At 44.4% G+C, this 16979-nt stretch overlaps 1 protein-coding gene across 4 annotated transcripts in view; it reads left to right on the forward strand.

Moving 5' to 3' along the window:
- Insr (insulin receptor) overlaps positions 1–16979 on the forward strand; it is a 130722-nt gene that overhangs the window by 105587 nt on the left and 8156 nt on the right. For 2 of the 4 annotated variants that reach the window (XM_075971213.1, XM_075971211.1), the window contains 9 exons: positions 2490–2764; positions 3786–3925; positions 5808–5967; positions 8172–8271; positions 10097–10164; positions 12222–12466; positions 13826–13936; positions 14106–14265; positions 16256–16385. In XM_075971213.1, coding sequence (XP_075827328.1) covers positions 2490–2764; positions 3786–3925; positions 5808–5967; positions 8172–8271; positions 10097–10164; positions 12222–12466; positions 13826–13936; positions 14106–14265; positions 16256–16385 — 1389 coding nt within the window. Of the gene's footprint in view, positions 1–2489; positions 2765–3785; positions 3926–5807; positions 5968–8168; positions 8272–10096; positions 10165–12221; positions 12467–13825; positions 13937–14105; positions 14266–16255; positions 16386–16979 lie in introns of all 4 variants that reach the window. The other 2 variants (XM_075971210.1, XM_075971212.1) reach the window with 1 other exon arrangement.

The following is a 16979-nucleotide window of genomic DNA, read 5'->3' on the forward strand; positions in this document are numbered from 1 at the left end:
AAATTTTGGAAAAAGACAAAACCCAGCTTTTAACCCTTAGCTTTCTAATGTTATTCCAAAGTCCAGAGTCACGGTGGTGGGTGAGGCTGCAGGCAGTACCATGTACAGTGTGCAGTATCGTCAGGCACACAGGTTTCCAGAGGCTCAGAGTTCTTTCAACCTGGCCATAGTTTCTTCCCAGGATCTGCTTTGGAAAATAGTAGGACAACACAGTAATCAAAACTATAGTGAGGAAAGACTAGGAATGTTCTTTTCCTTTCTTTTTGGATCAAACCTAAGGTCTCATGTAAGCTAAGCATGCACTGTATCACTGAACTGTACTTTGGGGATACCCTTGTTTGAAAAATAGGAAAATGTTAAGTGAAGGATGAATCATGAATTAAGTGATGATCTTTTGTAGCCAATGAATTTTCAGCAAGGTCATGTGCTGGGGCCAGAGAGATGGTTTATCTCGGATGAGCCCCTGATAGATTATGCAGTCCCTGGTTATCAGCCCTAGATACATGTATGTATGAGCAACACTAAATGGACTCCATAAAATATGTGTGTATGTGTGTGCATGTACGTACACATTTGTATAAGCTATGTGTGTGTTAATAAATTTGACATAGGTTTTATATATGTGTATATATATTATGTGTGTGTGAATGATGATTAGAGAAGAAAAAGGTCCTGAGAGGGAGTGGATGACATGGGAGGAGTTGGTGGAAATGATGTAAATACAGTACTCATATATGAAATAATTAAACATGTGTACACACACACACACTCACACACACATATGTATATAAAAGCCGCACACACACCATTTGTAGAAAATCCCAATTTTAGCTGAGGAAAAAAACCATACCCAAACAGAAATCTTCATCTTAAGACTTTTTAAAAAGAGTTTATTTTTTATTTCTGTGTATCTGTGAGCATATGCCATGTGTGTGCAGGTGTCTGCAGAGGCCGGAAGAGGGTGTGGGACTCTGTGGAGCTGTTGCAGGAGGCCTGATCTGGGTGCTGGGAAACTAACGCAAGTCCTCTGGAAGTTCAGGAAGCTCTCTTAACCTCATGTTTTAGGAGGTGTAGTAAGCAGCTGGCTGGATCATCATCACGCTCCCATGGCTTATAAGCAAAAGTAATTGTGCAGAGGGAGCAGTGGATCATGGGAGCTATGAAGAATTTACATTTCCGCATATACTTCCTGCAGTTTTTAATGTGTCATCTCTCAGTATTTATTTTCTGTGTCTCTTTAAGGGGCAGGGGCATCTGCCCACTTAATGGTTCTTTCTTTTTCTCGCTCTAACCCCAGTGTAGAATTTCATTACCAAGAATCGATGCTTCACCTCTCAAGTTTCACAGCGCTCTCTGTTAACAATGCGTGTTTGAATGACAATGTAGGGCCTGGGATGATGGATCAGTTAGTGAAATGCTTGCCTTGTCAGCATTGAGTAAAAACAAAAAATTGAGTAAAAACAAAAAACAAACAAACCCTGGAAGCTCAGTGATTTAAAATGCTTACTGCTCTTACAGAGGACCTGAGCTCAGTTTCCAGCACCCACATGAAGTGACCCACATCTGCCTGTAACTCCTGCTCTAGGGAATCTGATGACCTCTTCTGGACTCTGAGGGTCTCTGCTCTCACTTGCAAATACCCACACACATATACAAAGACTTAGAAATAGAAACAAGTCTTAAAAACAAGGCCCAGCATGGTGACTCAATTTGTAATCCCAGTGCCGGGGAAGTGAAGCGAGGTGGTTCCCTGGGCCTTGTTGACCGGTCATCTTAGCCTACTCCGTGAGTTACAGGTTAATGAGAGAGACTGCTTTAAAGAAGAAGAAAAAAAGCCAAGGTGGACATCACTTGAGGAAGAACACTCGAGATTGTCCTCTGGCCTCCTTGTGAAGCTGCACACACATGAGCATACACATGCATATGTGTACATGAGCATCACAGACTGATTGTGTGGGACTGTAGATAGTACCCTTGACATCCCTGTCCCAATAGCTACACTCCTACATCTTTCCATGTGTACATGAGCATCACAGACTGATTGTGTGGAACTGTAGATAGTACCCTTGACACCCCTGTCCCAATAGCTACACTCCTACATCTTTCCATGTGTACATGAGCATCACAGACTGATTGTGTGGAACTGTAGATAGTACCCTTGACACCCCTGTCCCAATAGCTACACTCCTACATCTTTCCAAATCTTACTTACTCTGCCCCTTATGGACCATTCTTCAGAAAATTGGAAACCTTCAATCAAGCATGTTGAGGAGAACTTGGGGGTAGCCCTAGAGTCAAGAACATTCAGGGTGGGTGTGCCTTCATAGCCAGTGTCTCTGACAAAGACATCTATGTGGAAATCAGTCTGTGTCCTCTGCACCTCTCCTCCACTCAAGTCTCTTTTTAGTTAATTAAGCATTGCTTTCCTCAGTATAATTTTATTTTAAGATGGTGATGTCATGACCCCCACACACGCTCTCTTCCCACAGGCCATCTCGAAAGCGAAGATCCCTTGAAGAGGTGGGGAATGTGACAGCCACCATGCCTACACTTCCAGATTTTCCTAACACCTCCTCCACCATTGCACCTACGAGTCAGGAGGAACACAGGCCATTTGAGAAAGTGGTGAACAAGGAGTCACTTGTCATCTCTGGCCTGAGACACTTCACTGGCTATCGCATTGAGCTGCAGGCATGCAACCAAGACTCCCCAGAAGAGAGGTGCAGTGTGGCTGCCTACGTCAGTGCCCGGACCATGCCTGAAGGTGGGCTTGCTTTCCTCTGGGTTTACAATTTACAGGGTTGGAGACCCACTGGGCCACAGACAAGTCTTCTCCTCTCTGCATAGTGTAGATGTTTTCTAAAAGTAAAGTGTTCTCTCTATTGTTTTTGTTCCAAGACGGACCTCTTCCTTTATTTCCGAGGTTGGCATTGAACTCCTGGTCTTAGGGAGTCCTCCTGCCTACTCAAGTGTTTCCTGAGTAGTTGGGACTTGCTGGAGTGTCTTAGTTTCTTTTCCTGTAGTTTTGATAAAAGTCCTAACAAAGCTGCTTAAAGGAGAAAGGATTTATTTTAGCTCACAGTTCAAGGTACATTTCACTGTGCCTGGGATTTCAGTGCAGAAGGAGCTTGGGGCAGCTGGTTCTATCACATCCACAGTCAGAAGAAGAGAACAGCACATGCATGCTGGTTTTCAGTTCCCTTTCTCCATTTTTACAGTCTATATCCCGAGCAGGAAATGGTGGTACCCAAAGTGGATCTCTCCAACTCACTTAAACACAATTGAGATAACCCCCACAGACAAGCTCAGATTCCCATCTTTCATTTGATTCTAGATCATGTAGGTTGGCAATAAACATTAAACATCACGCACTGTATTCTAATCTTTTCTCTGTGTGTGTCCATGTGTGTGCCTAGGTGTGGTGAAGCCAAAAATCAACCATGGGCATCTTTTTTTTAGGTGCCATCCACTTAGGATCTCTTATGGGTCTGGTACTTGATTTGGTCTGGCTGGCTGGTCAGTGCGTTCCAGGGATGGGCTTGTTTATCTTTTCAACACTGGATTATCAGAACACTATGTTCCAGCTCTTGTGTGTGGGCTCTGGGGATTGAACGTGGGTTTTATTGACTGAGCTATCTTCTCACTTCATGAGTTTATTTTATTTTCTGATGAAGAAAATAAGACGTGGGAAAATTACAACCAGGTCCCTCAGCTGTTGAGACCCTGGTGGCAGGGATGAATTTCGATTCAAGAGTTAATATCTGAGCTTTTAATGTTTCTCATAGCTAAGGCAGATGACATTGTTGGCCCTGTGACCCATGAAATCTTTGAGAACAATGTTGTACACTTAATGTGGCAAGAGCCAAAGGAGCCCAATGGTCTGATTGTGCTGTATGAAGTGAGCTATCGGCGATATGGCGACGAGGTAAGGATTCTAGATCTTGGTGTTGTATGGAACTATTCCAGGGGAAATGTGAACAAATTGGGACCAGTGACAGACCAAAGTAAGGGTGTGACCAGAGTCCAATTTGATGAGCCAATGACTTTTTACTGGGAGTTATTTAGGGTGGCAAGGATAAGGGCTTACTTATGGTCATGGGGATAATTCAAAAGCAGATGCATCACCAAAAGCCCACCACACAGCCTGGATGATAACTCATGAAAACTGGAACCCGGGAGCTCTCTGCAGGACTTTGCAGAGAACCCTCCTACTCAGAGTCTCCTGTCCTCAGCAGTTCTGCTGCATAACCTCAGGGAAGGTGAGGCCTTGTGGGTCCCAGAAGTTTTAGTGACTTCCTCAGACTTGTGAGGTGTGGACTTCCTGAGCCTTTCAGAGCCTCCCTTTAGAACTTTCTGAGTCTTAAGGAACTTCCTTCCAGACTGGAATGTTTTAGTTTTTGGAAGTTGGTATACAATACTGGGTAGGAACTAAGTTTCTCGGCTACCCATTGCTTCTCACATCAGATGCTGTCTTTAATTAGAGTTCGAAACCCTGATGACCATCTTTCCAGGAAGATAGACAGAAATGTCAATTGAGAATCTTTTATTTCTTTTATCACTTCAATTTTAAAAAAAATAAATTAATTTATTGTGTATGAAGAGGTAGGGGAGCATGTGGCCATGCCATAGCCTGCTCTGTTTAAGGAGTCAGAGGACAGGTTTTGAGAATCAGCTTGCTCCTTCACTGTGTGGGTCCTGGCGATTGAACTCAGGTCACTGGACTGTGCTTCAAGCTAAAGTGCTTGCTGAGCCATCTTACTACCCAGTCTTTCATCATATTTGTGTGTAGATTTTTAGCTGTGTCCTTCAAACTGTGTCCTTTGTCATGAGATGGGGCTCGCTCCACTTCAGGGAGATTCATCTCAGTCCAGGAGTGTGCATTATTTAAAACTTTCTTATGTGCCTCTTTGCCACACCAGACACTGTGGTGTTTGATGTGAGCATGCAAAGAAAGTAGAGACTCCAAAGTCATATCTAAGGTACCCAAGGGCCCACTGTGAGCTGACACTCAGTGATGTTACAGCTGCCTCTAAGCTGCCGGGAAGCCCACCGAGAGCTGAACACCCACCTTTCACCAGGTGCTACAGGTCTGAACTGGGTACTCGTGTTTCTGCAGCAAGCCCTTTACTAAGTGGACCACCTGTAGGCCCTAAACTCCCATTTTTTCGGGGGGCCATCCTGGGCTCTGTATTCAGATAGAATTAAGCTATTTAATTTTTATAGATTTGCAAACATGCGAACATATTCATATGTGTTTTACATATATATCGACTCTGTATTCATAAGTTGCTTTCTTCTGCCTCATGATGTTTCTCTCTCCATAGGCTCTGGAATTAGAATTCACAACTGCTATATAGGCAGAGAATATAATTTCATGATTGAAGTATAATTTAGTTTTAGACATACTTAACTTTGCTATTGTACTCTGAAGGCAACATGAACTCCATGTAAATGTTATTGTGTACCTATAAAACTTCATAAGACAGATGATGGGCCGTGTTTATCCATATGCCCTTAATATAGCAAAAATGACTTCATGAAACTTTCAGAGTTCTAGTAACATATAATAAATCCTTATAAGCAGATAGGATTCCTCTGAGGACCCTTTCCTCCCGGGACTGTGTCTCTTTTTGGCACCCAAAGATGGCACTTTAACAGTGACTCAGAGTGTGGAGTCAGCACCCTATGACCTGCAGAACTAATCCTTCCTTCCTTTTTACTCTCTCTGATTGACCTGCGTGGGAGCATACCTGGGAGGGATGTGCCCATGTGCAAAACTCAACTAACCACCTTTTCTTTTCTTCCAGGAGCTGCACCTCTGTGTCTCCAGGAAGCATTTTGCCTTGGAGCGGGGCTGCAGGCTGAGAGGGCTCTCCCCAGGGAACTACAGTGTTCGAGTCCGGGCTACCTCCCTGGCAGGCAATGGCTCCTGGACAGAACCCACCTATTTTTACGTGACTGATTATTGTAAGTCTCCATAGCAACCTCAGGTGGTTGGATCTGTGCTCGGTGCCGTAGGAATGGTAGAACATTTTAAACAATGGCACCGAGGGAAAGAAGTGGCAGGTGCTTTCATTTTGGGTCTACCAAAACTGTGATATTACCAGCTCGACATGTTTGCTGACCCTTTCTACCAAGAGGTCACATCCTCATCACCCACATAAAATTCTGGGCATGCCCATGCGCAAACTGTAACCCTGACTTGGGCAGATCCCTGGGGTGTACTGGCCAACCAGTAAGATCTATGTTCACTGAACAACCCGGCCTCAAAAAATAAGGTATAGAGCAAGGAAGGGTTTATGGAGGATTGAAGGGGGGGAAAGGGAGTGGGAAATGATGTATTATAATCTTGTAACGGCGTAAACGAATGCAGACAGATTGTAAAAATATATACAGCTTTAATGGGGAAATAGACTTACAGAACCACCGTTCCCACGGAGACCAGGAAAGCAGAAGCAGCGGCTGGGAGCATGCTTGCCAAATTTATAGGCAGACATTAGCCTGAGGCGAACACGCCCCCTAAGGGGTGGGACTTATCCCTACATAATCTTAAAAAGAAATAGAAGAAGAAATGACAGTGCTAGGGAGGCAGAGACAGAGTTCCAAGCCAACCTGGTCTGCATAGTGTATTTCAGGCTAGTGAGGGCTAACATACTAAGATCTTCTCTCCAAGAAAACAAACAAAAGAAACAACATGCAGACAAAGAGAGAGAGAGAGAGAGAGAGAGAGAGAGAGAGAGAGAACTCGATAGGAAGATACTTGATGTAGATCGACCTTTTGGCCTCCGTGGGCAAGTAGTACACATGTACAAACACATACATACACACACTGATTAATAATAAAGTATATACTTTAAAGTCATTAATCGTTGGAGTGTGTGTGATTAAGACACATTGTATACATATATAAATTGTTAAATAGTACATTAAAATTCAAAAAAGTTAAAACTCAAAAATTTTATAACTTTTCAGAGTACTTTGTTCTGAGTCTAGCCTCCCTTCTCTTAAAGGAGAAGAGAGGAGGCTGGGACACAAGGCTTGTAAACAGACAACATTTGTTTGCCAAGTTTTAATCAGCCACCGGTATTTACAAATATATCCTATGGGCTGTGAGCCAGCAAGTGCAAGGGGGCAGTTTGCTGTCAGTTCACAGGAAAGCTCAAAGTGGGATTGCTCAGGCCAGAACTGGTGACAGAAGTCATGATGAAGCACGAGCTGGGAGATCTTCCTGTCTCTGCCTCTGTTGTAATAGGAGCGGCGGGCTACATTCCTGGCACCCGGCCGCCCGCACGGCTAGCTTTATACCCGAAATAATTACATGGAAACCGTATTCTTTTAAACACTGCCTGGCCCATTAGTTCCAGCCTCTTATTGGCTAGCTCTTACCTATTGATCTAACCCATTTCTAATAATCTGTGTAACACCACAAGGTGGCTTACCAGAAAAGATCTTAACCTGCGTCTGTGTCGGGTGGGAGAATCATGGCGTCTGCCTGACTCTGCTTCTTTCTCCCAGCATTCTGTTCTGTCTACTCCGCCTGTCTAAGCTGCTGTCCTATCAAAAGGGCCAAGGCAGTTTCTTTATTTAACCAATGAAAGCAACAGATAGATACAAGACCCACCTCCATCATGCCTCTGTACTGTGAATCCAAGTCTGTAACACCTCACCCAGGTTTTCACATGCTTTTATGTGGAGCTCTAACTCAGGTCCTCATGGTTGCAAAGCAAGCACTTTATTGACTGAGCTGTCTCCCACACTTTCCCCTTCAACTTCAGGTGAATTTTATGACAAACACCAAAAACCCTGAGTCCACTTAGTGTTGCCAGCGTGTATCAGGTATAGGGTCATCTACTGAAATAGAGTAGCTTCTCATTGGCCGTATCCCTGAAGAAAACTGACTCTTCCTCTTAGCAGCCGTCAGTTGCCATGGCTCCCACATGCTGATCACATAGCCCATAGGACATAGGTCTCACATGTAAAGACCATGTCTTGCTTGAAATAGCCTAGGAATTTGCTTTATTGCCCAGGGTGGTATTGAACTCACGATCCTCCTGTCTCCATTCCATCCCAATACCAGGTACTGAGATGACAACAGCCAGTGTTCAGTGGTGTAATTTTTGCTATCAATACATCTTATCCTAAACTTATACCTTCTTATTCTGTTGCAGTAGATGTCCCATCAAATATTGCCAAAATTATCATCGGGCCCCTCATCTTTGTCTTCCTCTTCAGTGTTGTGATTGGAAGTATTTATCTATTCCTGAGAAAGAGGTAAGCAAGGGTGTGCTGGCAAATGGCTAACAACCGACTTTCTTGGGTAAAAACAAACAAACAAACAGTAACATAAATACTGAATTAGATAGAGGCAAGTTTCTTACAAGGCTTACTTAGGGATGTGCTACATGCAATACTCATGGTAATAAGTTTACTGTATAGTACTATGATGTACTCTTGATTACAAATTTCCTCTAGCTCACTGATTCTCCCTGCATGCTTCCATTGATAGATTTTTACCCAGATCTTAATATCTGCAGCCAGCCTAGAGTTATATAGCTGATGAGGAAGCATACATAATTCCATCCATGCATTAGTTAATTTCCTGTTGCTGCAATAAAAAACCTTGACATACAACAACTTTGGGGAGGAAAAGTAGATTTTGTCTTACAGTTCCAGAAGGAGATTCAGTCCACTGTGACAGCAAAGACCTGGCTACAGGAGTATTAGCCTAGTTGTTCACAATTCATCTGGACCCAAGAAGTCAAGAGAGAACAGAAAGTGGGCCTGGGCTGGCAAACTGCAAAGCCCGTTCTCAGTGACACACTTCCTCACCAAGGCTCCGCCTCCTGTAACCTTCCAAAACAGTGCACACATTTAATGTTAGATCATTTCCTATTCAAACCACAATGAAGCATAAACATTGGTTTACTTGTTTTTGCTGTTTCAGATAGCTTACAGAACAATGGGTCTCATTATGATGGTTTTGTACATATATATCAGTATAGTTCTTTATATAGACCCCCCCCCCTTGTTCCTCCTTCATCTTTACTGGTCCCTTTCCTCTCCAGAAGTCATCCACCTTTCTGTTTTCATGTCCCATATATATGGGGGACACTTTTTACACATCAATTTGTCTTTATCCCCATTACCCTCTTCCTCTCTCCTTCTAGCGCCCTATCTACTGTTCTGTAATTTATAGCTGCCTTTGTCTTTCTGAGTCTGGGTTATTTTGCTTAACCTGATGATGTCCAATTCTATCTTTGCTCTGTTTTTCTCAGGCAGGGTCTTACCCTATAGCCAAGGTTGGCCTTGAACTTGTGATCATCCTACCTCCTACCTCAGCTTCCCAAATACTAGGCTTGCAGGTGTGTGCCCCCCACCTACAGGTATGCATCAGCCTCATTTTGTCCGTCCCTCATTTCGTTAAAGAGTAAGACAAAAATTAAGGGAGACAAGGGGAAACACATATTTGATAACTACAAGCAATACCTTTGCCAAATCAGGTAGTTTTTATACGGGGCAGAACAACTTTTTCTGTCATTTATCATGTCATCATGGCACAGCTGACATACTTTGAAATTCAGTCTGCTTTATGGTACGGGGTTCCTTTCTGTTGCTATGATAAAGCAATCTGGGAAAGAAAGGGTTTATTTTAGTTTACATTACAAGTCACAGTCAGGGCCTGTGTTTCACAAGTAGAAACCATGGAGGAACGTTTGCTTGCTGTTTTACTGACTCCTGCTCAGCTTGCTTGCTCATACAGCCCAAGACTACCTGCTGAGGGATGATGCCACTGACAGGGGGCTGGACCTCCTGTATTATTATTAAACAAAACATACCCTCTTAAGACATGTTCACAGACTGATCTGATCTAGGCAATTCCTCAATTCAGGCTTCTCCTCTTAGATGACTCTAGGCTGTGTCAGGCTGACTAATGAAGGCTAACCTGGACACTAATTAACATTGTTGTCTCTCACTTTCTCTAAGTTGGACAAATGTAGAACCATGAATCCATTCATGATTTGTAGTGTTTGCCTGTTTCCAGTGTCCGGAATGCCATGGGATGCTCAAGCTGTGTGTCTATCTTTTCCTCCTCTAGGCAGCCGGATGGGCCGATGGGACCACTGTATGCATCTTCAAACCCTGAATACCTCAGTGCCAGTGATGGTGAGCACCTCTTCCTTTTTTGTTGGAAGCCAGGACTTTGCCCTTGATTTCCTTTGCCACAATGTTAACGTCATATCTGAGGATTGGCTAGCATCACAGGGAGAAGGGGAAAACATCACAAAGAGGCTGAGAGAAACCCCCTTGAGTGCTGAGCATGCCTGTCTGCCCTTGCTGCAGAGACTCTGCCACTATGGAATTTAGATCCGTTGTCTGGACCTGCCTGGGTGGCTTGATAGCATCTTCTTGGGATCTTCAGGTTGGAATTTGAAACTAAAAACTTTGTGCCACAGCCATAGGAGTGTTGCAAAGTCAGGACCAGACTGCCCCCCCCCCCCCAACACACACACAATTTGTCATTCTTGTTAGGAATTAGAAGTCATGATAGGACACTGAGAGAAGAGAAGTGTAGATAATAATGTTGGGAAATGGGTCAGTTGGTAAAATGTTACTGCCCACACCTGAGGACTGAGTATGACCCATAGTGTTCATGTAAACATCTGGGTGCTATGGTATGTACCTGTCATTCCTGCACTGGGGAAGCAGGGACATGAGGCTTAATAGCAAGTCAGCCTGGCTTAATCTGTCATCTCCAGGTTCAGTGAGAGATCATTGCTTGCAAAGGAGGTAGAGCGTGATTAAGGAAGATTCCTCTTGTCAGCCTCTGACCTTCATGTGTATAAGTACACATGTGTACTTACCCATAAATGCATGCACACACACACACAAATGTATATGCACATATGCACACAAACTGTAAACAAGTGAAGGTAGGATGGGTCAGGTAGGAGCTGAATGAGTGCTAGGGAGACATTTGCTGGTGGTGGTAGCTGAGTGTAAACTGATGCTGATGTTGGGAGATTAGCATTTACACTCAACACCAGTCCTAACTGTCCCTAAGGACAGTGGGTGGCCTCTAGAGAGAAGACATGCCTCTTTTCCAAGAATTTCATAATTTGGCATATTTTCTTTAAAGCACCTCATGTAGCACAATCAATGTTTGAGTTTCAAGGCATGAAAGTATTGATTGGGCCTGTAGGTTGTTGCCTTGGATAACCCCACTCACTAGTGTTGGTTAGTAGGCTGGGTGGTCCCAAGGAGTAGCCAAGCTACAGGCAGCTCAGTCTCTCTTTCTATGTGGTCTCTTGCATGGTGCCCTTCCGTAGCATGCTCTGTGGGTTCCTAACAGTTAAGGCGGGCTACAAGGCATCTTCTTGCTGAGTCTTATTGGACTGAAGAGAATCAGAAGGCCATGAAGGAGTCCAGAGGGTGGCGACAGAGAATCTACCACTTTCTAGGAAGGATTGCTAAGCATTATAGACACTTTTTTCCCCAGTCTATTTTAACCTACTTCCTTTCTTCCACTGTTCCATTTGCACTTGGTCAAACATCTCAAGTAGGAAGTGTCTAACTTGTTTTTAGCCATTACAGTGACAAAATCCTTGACAAAGGCATCTTAAGGGAGTGAGGTTTCATTTTGGCTCACAGTTTCAGGGTGCAGCTCCTTATGGAGCAGAAGTCTTGGCAACTGGTCACATTGTGTCCGGAGTCAGGAAGCAGAGTGGCAAATACTGCTGCTCAGCACACTTTTGCCTTTTTTTATTCAGTCCAGAATTCCAGCCCTTGGGATGATCTGCCCATGTTTAGAGTGGGTCTTTACACCTCAATTAATTTCATCTAAAAGCTTCTTTTATAGACATTCCCCAAGGCTTGTCTCCTAGGTGACTCAGGGTATTAACTATCACAGGAAGAGACACCATCCAGTGGCAGGGATCTGGAGTCAAGACGGAAAAGAAGGGGATACAGGACCATCTTAGTGCTTCCTAAGCAGGATCTTGAACTAACTGTAGCTCATTCCCTGGCTTCTGCATTCTCCTTGATGGTGGCAGAAACTCGTCCTGTTCTGGGTTGTTTACCCAATGCCCAGCCGAAGTCTTGAGCCACAGAATGAGTGAATATTTGTGTATAGCTCAAGAAAAAGTTGTGTTGCCGGGAGGGGGGTGTCTTAGGGGGCCCTTAAGAGGCTGGCTGAGCATACTGTATAGATAAGTGAAAAGTAGTGTTTCCTTCTTCTGTGTACGTGCCGGATGAGTGGGAGGTGCCTCGAGAGAAGATCACCCTTCTACGAGAGCTGGGGCAGGGATCCTTTGGTATGGTGTATGAGGGCAATGCCAAGGATATCATCAAGGGTGAGGCAGAGACCCGTGTTGCAGTGAAGACTGTCAATGAGTCAGCCAGTCTCCGAGAACGGATCGAGTTCCTCAACGAGGCATCAGTCATGAAGGGATTCACCTGCCATCATGTGGTGAGTCTGGTTGGGGAGGGACAGAGGTTTCCTTTCATGCTCCTTGTTAACTCTGCCTCCACTCCCTGGAGCCACCCAGGAAACTGGGTGTAGACTGATGCCTACCCCCACCCTGTTAAGCCTCCCATCTCTACCTCATCTTTTCCCAGCTTACCTAGAATCAAACTCTCTAACTGTTCTGTCACTTTCTAGGATCTTCCTTTGCTTTCCAGACTTTCCATTGATATTTATATTATTACATTTCTTTGCTATTCTTGCCTTCCCTATAACTCTTAACCACACGGAAGGCCACCCCTTTGTGCCTGCTCCCATTCTTTCTTCTCCCTGAAGCCAAAATAAACCTTCCCTGCCTTTCTGTTCCCAGCGTGAGCACTTTATTTATTGTTGAACCTTATGTTTGTTTATTGTTATAAGGTATATTTAGAGTCCCCTTTTGTGTGACTTGTACTGCAGAGAGGTGAACAAAACTTACTTTGATAGGGTATTCATGATAAACCAAAGAAAGGATTCCGTTAGAGCTCTAGCTGATGGACCAGTGAGTATATTGTAGCTTGCAAGAGTGTAGGTTTACTTAGAGGAACATGGACAATGTGCATAGGTAGCTGCATCTCCAAAAAGCCCACTCTAACATAAGTGATAACTCATGAAAACTTGAATTTCAGTTCTCTGCACAACTTGCAGGCACTAGAGAGATGGAGAATCTATTCTTTCTAGAGATTTTATTTGGAAAGGGATGATGGTGGCAGTTTTGTATCTTGTAAATTTTTAGGAAATTTCTTAGACTTGTGAATTGTTTACTTCCTTAGTCTTAAGAAGCTTCCCTCCAGGATGGAATGCTTCAATTCAGAAGAAATTGCTATATATCATCTCCTAAATACCCTGCTCTTGCTGATGTGGAAGCAAGTTCCTGACCTCCCTCTTAGATATCTATTGCAGGGAAGACATTTCCCAAAATAGATGTATGAAAGGCATATTGGGAGAGTGGTGCTAGGAAAAATTGAAAAAGAGAGAGAAAGAGGATTGTGGAGTAAATTTGAGTAAAGTCTTAAAGGATGTGAGACTGAACCATGTGTACATGAGAGGAGACAGGCCAAGGAGAGGAGGAACTGCAAAGGTCTGGAGGTAAGAACATGGTTTATATACTGAGGAACATTAAGCGGGTGAGATTTGCTGGCATGTGCTATACATGGGTGGGTCTGTTTGCTTCCCCATAGTAGGGTTGGGTGTGCTTCTTCCAAGTATGGAGTGGCCTGTGTGCTGTGGGCACCAGACAGAGAGTTCATGGCAAGTTGAAGTAATACCTGGACCCTCTTTGAGTCACTTCATGCTCTTTGAATCACTCCCATGCTTGTCCTACAGGTTCGCCTCCTTGGGGTGGTGTCCAAAGGCCAGCCAACACTGGTAGTGATGGAATTGATGGCTCATGGAGACCTGAAGAGTCACCTCCGTTCCCTGCGCCCGGATGCTGAAGTGAGCTTCCTATAGGTCCCTAAGAAGGGCACCTGCTCTTAAGTGTACCAAGCTTGCTAAGTGCAAACCCATATTTTGACTTTGTAACCTTGGCTACTTTCCCCTTACCCTGCAAGAGACAATTTAGATGGCAGCAGAGAGCTAATTGCAACTCTTGTTTTGACTTTAGAATAACCCAGGCCGTCCTCCCCCTACCTTGCAAGAGATGATTCAGATGACAGCAGAAATTGCTGATGGCATGGCATACTTGAATGCCAAGAAGTTTGTACACCGGGACCTAGCAGCTCGAAACTGCATGGTTGCTCATGATTTTACCGTCAAAATTGGAGGTGTGTCTTGGAATCCTTTAGTGCACACCCACGTGTGTGTGTGTGGAACGGCAGGGTCTGGGGTTCAGAACTCAGGTCCTCATGCTTGCCACTTCTGGGCACTCTCCTAGCCCAAAAGTCAACATTTCTGTTCTAGTTTCCTGCCTGTTTCTATCATAATTAAGTAAATAAAAAAACAAATAAATAAAACCCCTTGGGAAGGAAAGAGTTTGTTTCAACTTGTCCATCACTCAGGGAAGTCAGGGCAGCAACTTGAAGCAGAAACCATAAAAGAACGCTGCTTGGTGGTTTGCTCTGGCTCGTGCTTAGCTAGCCCAGGAATCTCTGCCAAAGAAATGGTACTGTCCAGAGTGGACTGGACCCTCCTATATTAACTAACCATCAAGACAGGCCCCCATAGTCTTGCCCCGAGGCCAATCTGATCTAGGTGGTTCTTTAATGGAGGCTTTCCTCTCAGGTGACTCTAGCCTGTGTCCAGGTGATAGTTAGTACTTCCTAGTACAAGACCGAAGGTTGAGTCAGAGAATGTAGGAGACAGCAGAAGTAGATGTGAGGTGTCTCGATGTCTGCTTGGAGTGTGTAGATAGGATGGGAGGGCCCAGGACAGTGAGGTGTAAGGCTGAGCTGAAAGCCAAGAAGCAGGCATGCAAGTGCTTCATAACTCATAGGACTTGCCTTTCCTCTATAACACCAGTGAGAATCAGGAAGATCCCACAGACTCACCTTCCCCCACACAAACATTAGTTATGGGAGCAGGTAGGGAGGTGAACCTATGTGTGATTCCAAGAGATATTCTTCTACATAACAACAGGAGTCATGCAGGAATGTGACCCAGTGACATCATCCTGCACGAACTATATGAAGGAAGATGGGACACGTGTTGTAAGAAGGCCTCTTGGTCATTCTGGCCGCTCGGCAGCTCAGACACAAAATAACCACACAGAAACTGTATTAATTAAATCACTGCTTGGCCTAGTAGCTCTAGCTTCTTATTGGCTAGCTCTTATATATTAATTTAACCCATCTCCATTAATCTGTGTATTGCCACATGGCTGTGGCTTACCAGGTAAAGTTCCATCCTGTATCTATTTCCGGCAGGGCTACATGGCTTCCCTCTGACTCTGCCCTCTTTCTCCCAGCATTCAGCCTAGCTTTCCCACCTAACTAAGTTCTACCTTGCTATAGGCCAAGCCAGTTTCTTTATTAACCAATGGTATTCACAGCATACAAAGGGGAATCCCACATCAGACATGATTCATTACTTATGATCCTAAAGACCTTCCTACATTAATGAGAAACCCTGCCCCCCAAAACCCAGGTGTGGTGGTGCATGTATCCTGACACTTGCGGAGGTAGAGGCAGGAAGATCAGTAGCTCAATGTCATTCTCAGAAACATGGCAAGTCCTAGGCTGTCCTAGAATATGTGAGACTGTCTCAGAAACAGAAACAAAAACAGTGGGAACAGGAGGAGGTATGATTCTGTGTAGCTGCCCTGTATAGTGGGATGTTACAGGGGATGCACAGGGGAGAGATGGAGGTGAGCCTGATTTGTTCAAAGGCAATGAGAAGTGAGATGCATTGGAGAGAGATGTAGAGCCAGAAAGCCTTGGTTGCCCACTGTTTGGGGGTATGAGCAAAAGACAAGGTCAAAAGGGGACCCTCAACTTTTGGTTTTGGGGTGAGCAGCTGAGTCACGGTAGCAGCAGGTTGGCTGGAAAAAGGGAAAAGGTCTGTTCGGGACAGTGGGGAAGGAGTAGGTAGGAAGGATGAATTGTTGAGAGCTTCAGGCCAGACTGTTGGTTCTTTGTCGTTAGGGACCTCTTTTCCCCTTCCTTTACATGGTAGCCCCTATTCTCCATCAACAGCCTCAGTTTCAGACCCCCTAACTCCTTCTTGGGGAATTTCCCTACTCCCTAGTTGTGTTGTGTTTGGTGGAACACTCGATGCTAGGATTATGAACTGAAAAACGTGTGAACTGTTTGTTGTCAGACTTTGGAATGACGAGAGACATCTATGAGACAGATTACTATCGGAAAGGGGGCAAGGGCTTGCTGCCTGTACGGTGGATGTCACCTGAGTCCTTGAAGGACGGAGTCTTTACTGCTTCTTCTGATATGTGGTAAGTTATGCATGCATGGGTAGATATGTCTGTACGGGGTTTAAACTCCTGCAGGAGTCCCACTAATGGGGTCAGCAGGAGGTGGTAGAGGGAAGCTTGCCTTCTACATATTGAAATGAAGGTAGTCCTTTCTGGGTCCTTGTGCATTGATTGAGAATGGTTTTAGAAGAATTTATTTATGAATTATGACATAAATTGTTGCAGTTGTGTGTGCATGTGTGCACATGTGTGCGTGTATGTTCACATGCTGTAATGAATCTTTCTCTATCCCATCATCCAGCTCCCAAATAATGATGCAAACACTTATTAATTATGAAAGCTCAATCTATAGCTTAGGCTTGTTCCTAACTAGCTCTTATAACTTAGATTAACCCATTTATATTAATCTACATTCTATCACATGGCATTAACTCTCTTCTATCTTTTTTTTTAAAATTTATTTTTTATTGAAAATTTCTACCTCCTTCCCTCCTCCCACTTCCCTCCCCTCCCTCCACTCCCCCTCCCCTGCCCTTCCCTCTCCAGTCCAAGGAACAGTCAGGGTTCCCTACCCTATGGGAAGTCTAAGGTCCTCCCTGCTCCCCCCAGGTCCAG

The sequence above is a fragment of the Microtus pennsylvanicus genome, chromosome 1 (genome assembly GCF_037038515.1).
Source record: "Microtus pennsylvanicus isolate mMicPen1 chromosome 1, mMicPen1.hap1, whole genome shotgun sequence".
Classification (NCBI taxonomy): domain Eukaryota; kingdom Metazoa; phylum Chordata; class Mammalia; order Rodentia; family Cricetidae; genus Microtus; species Microtus pennsylvanicus.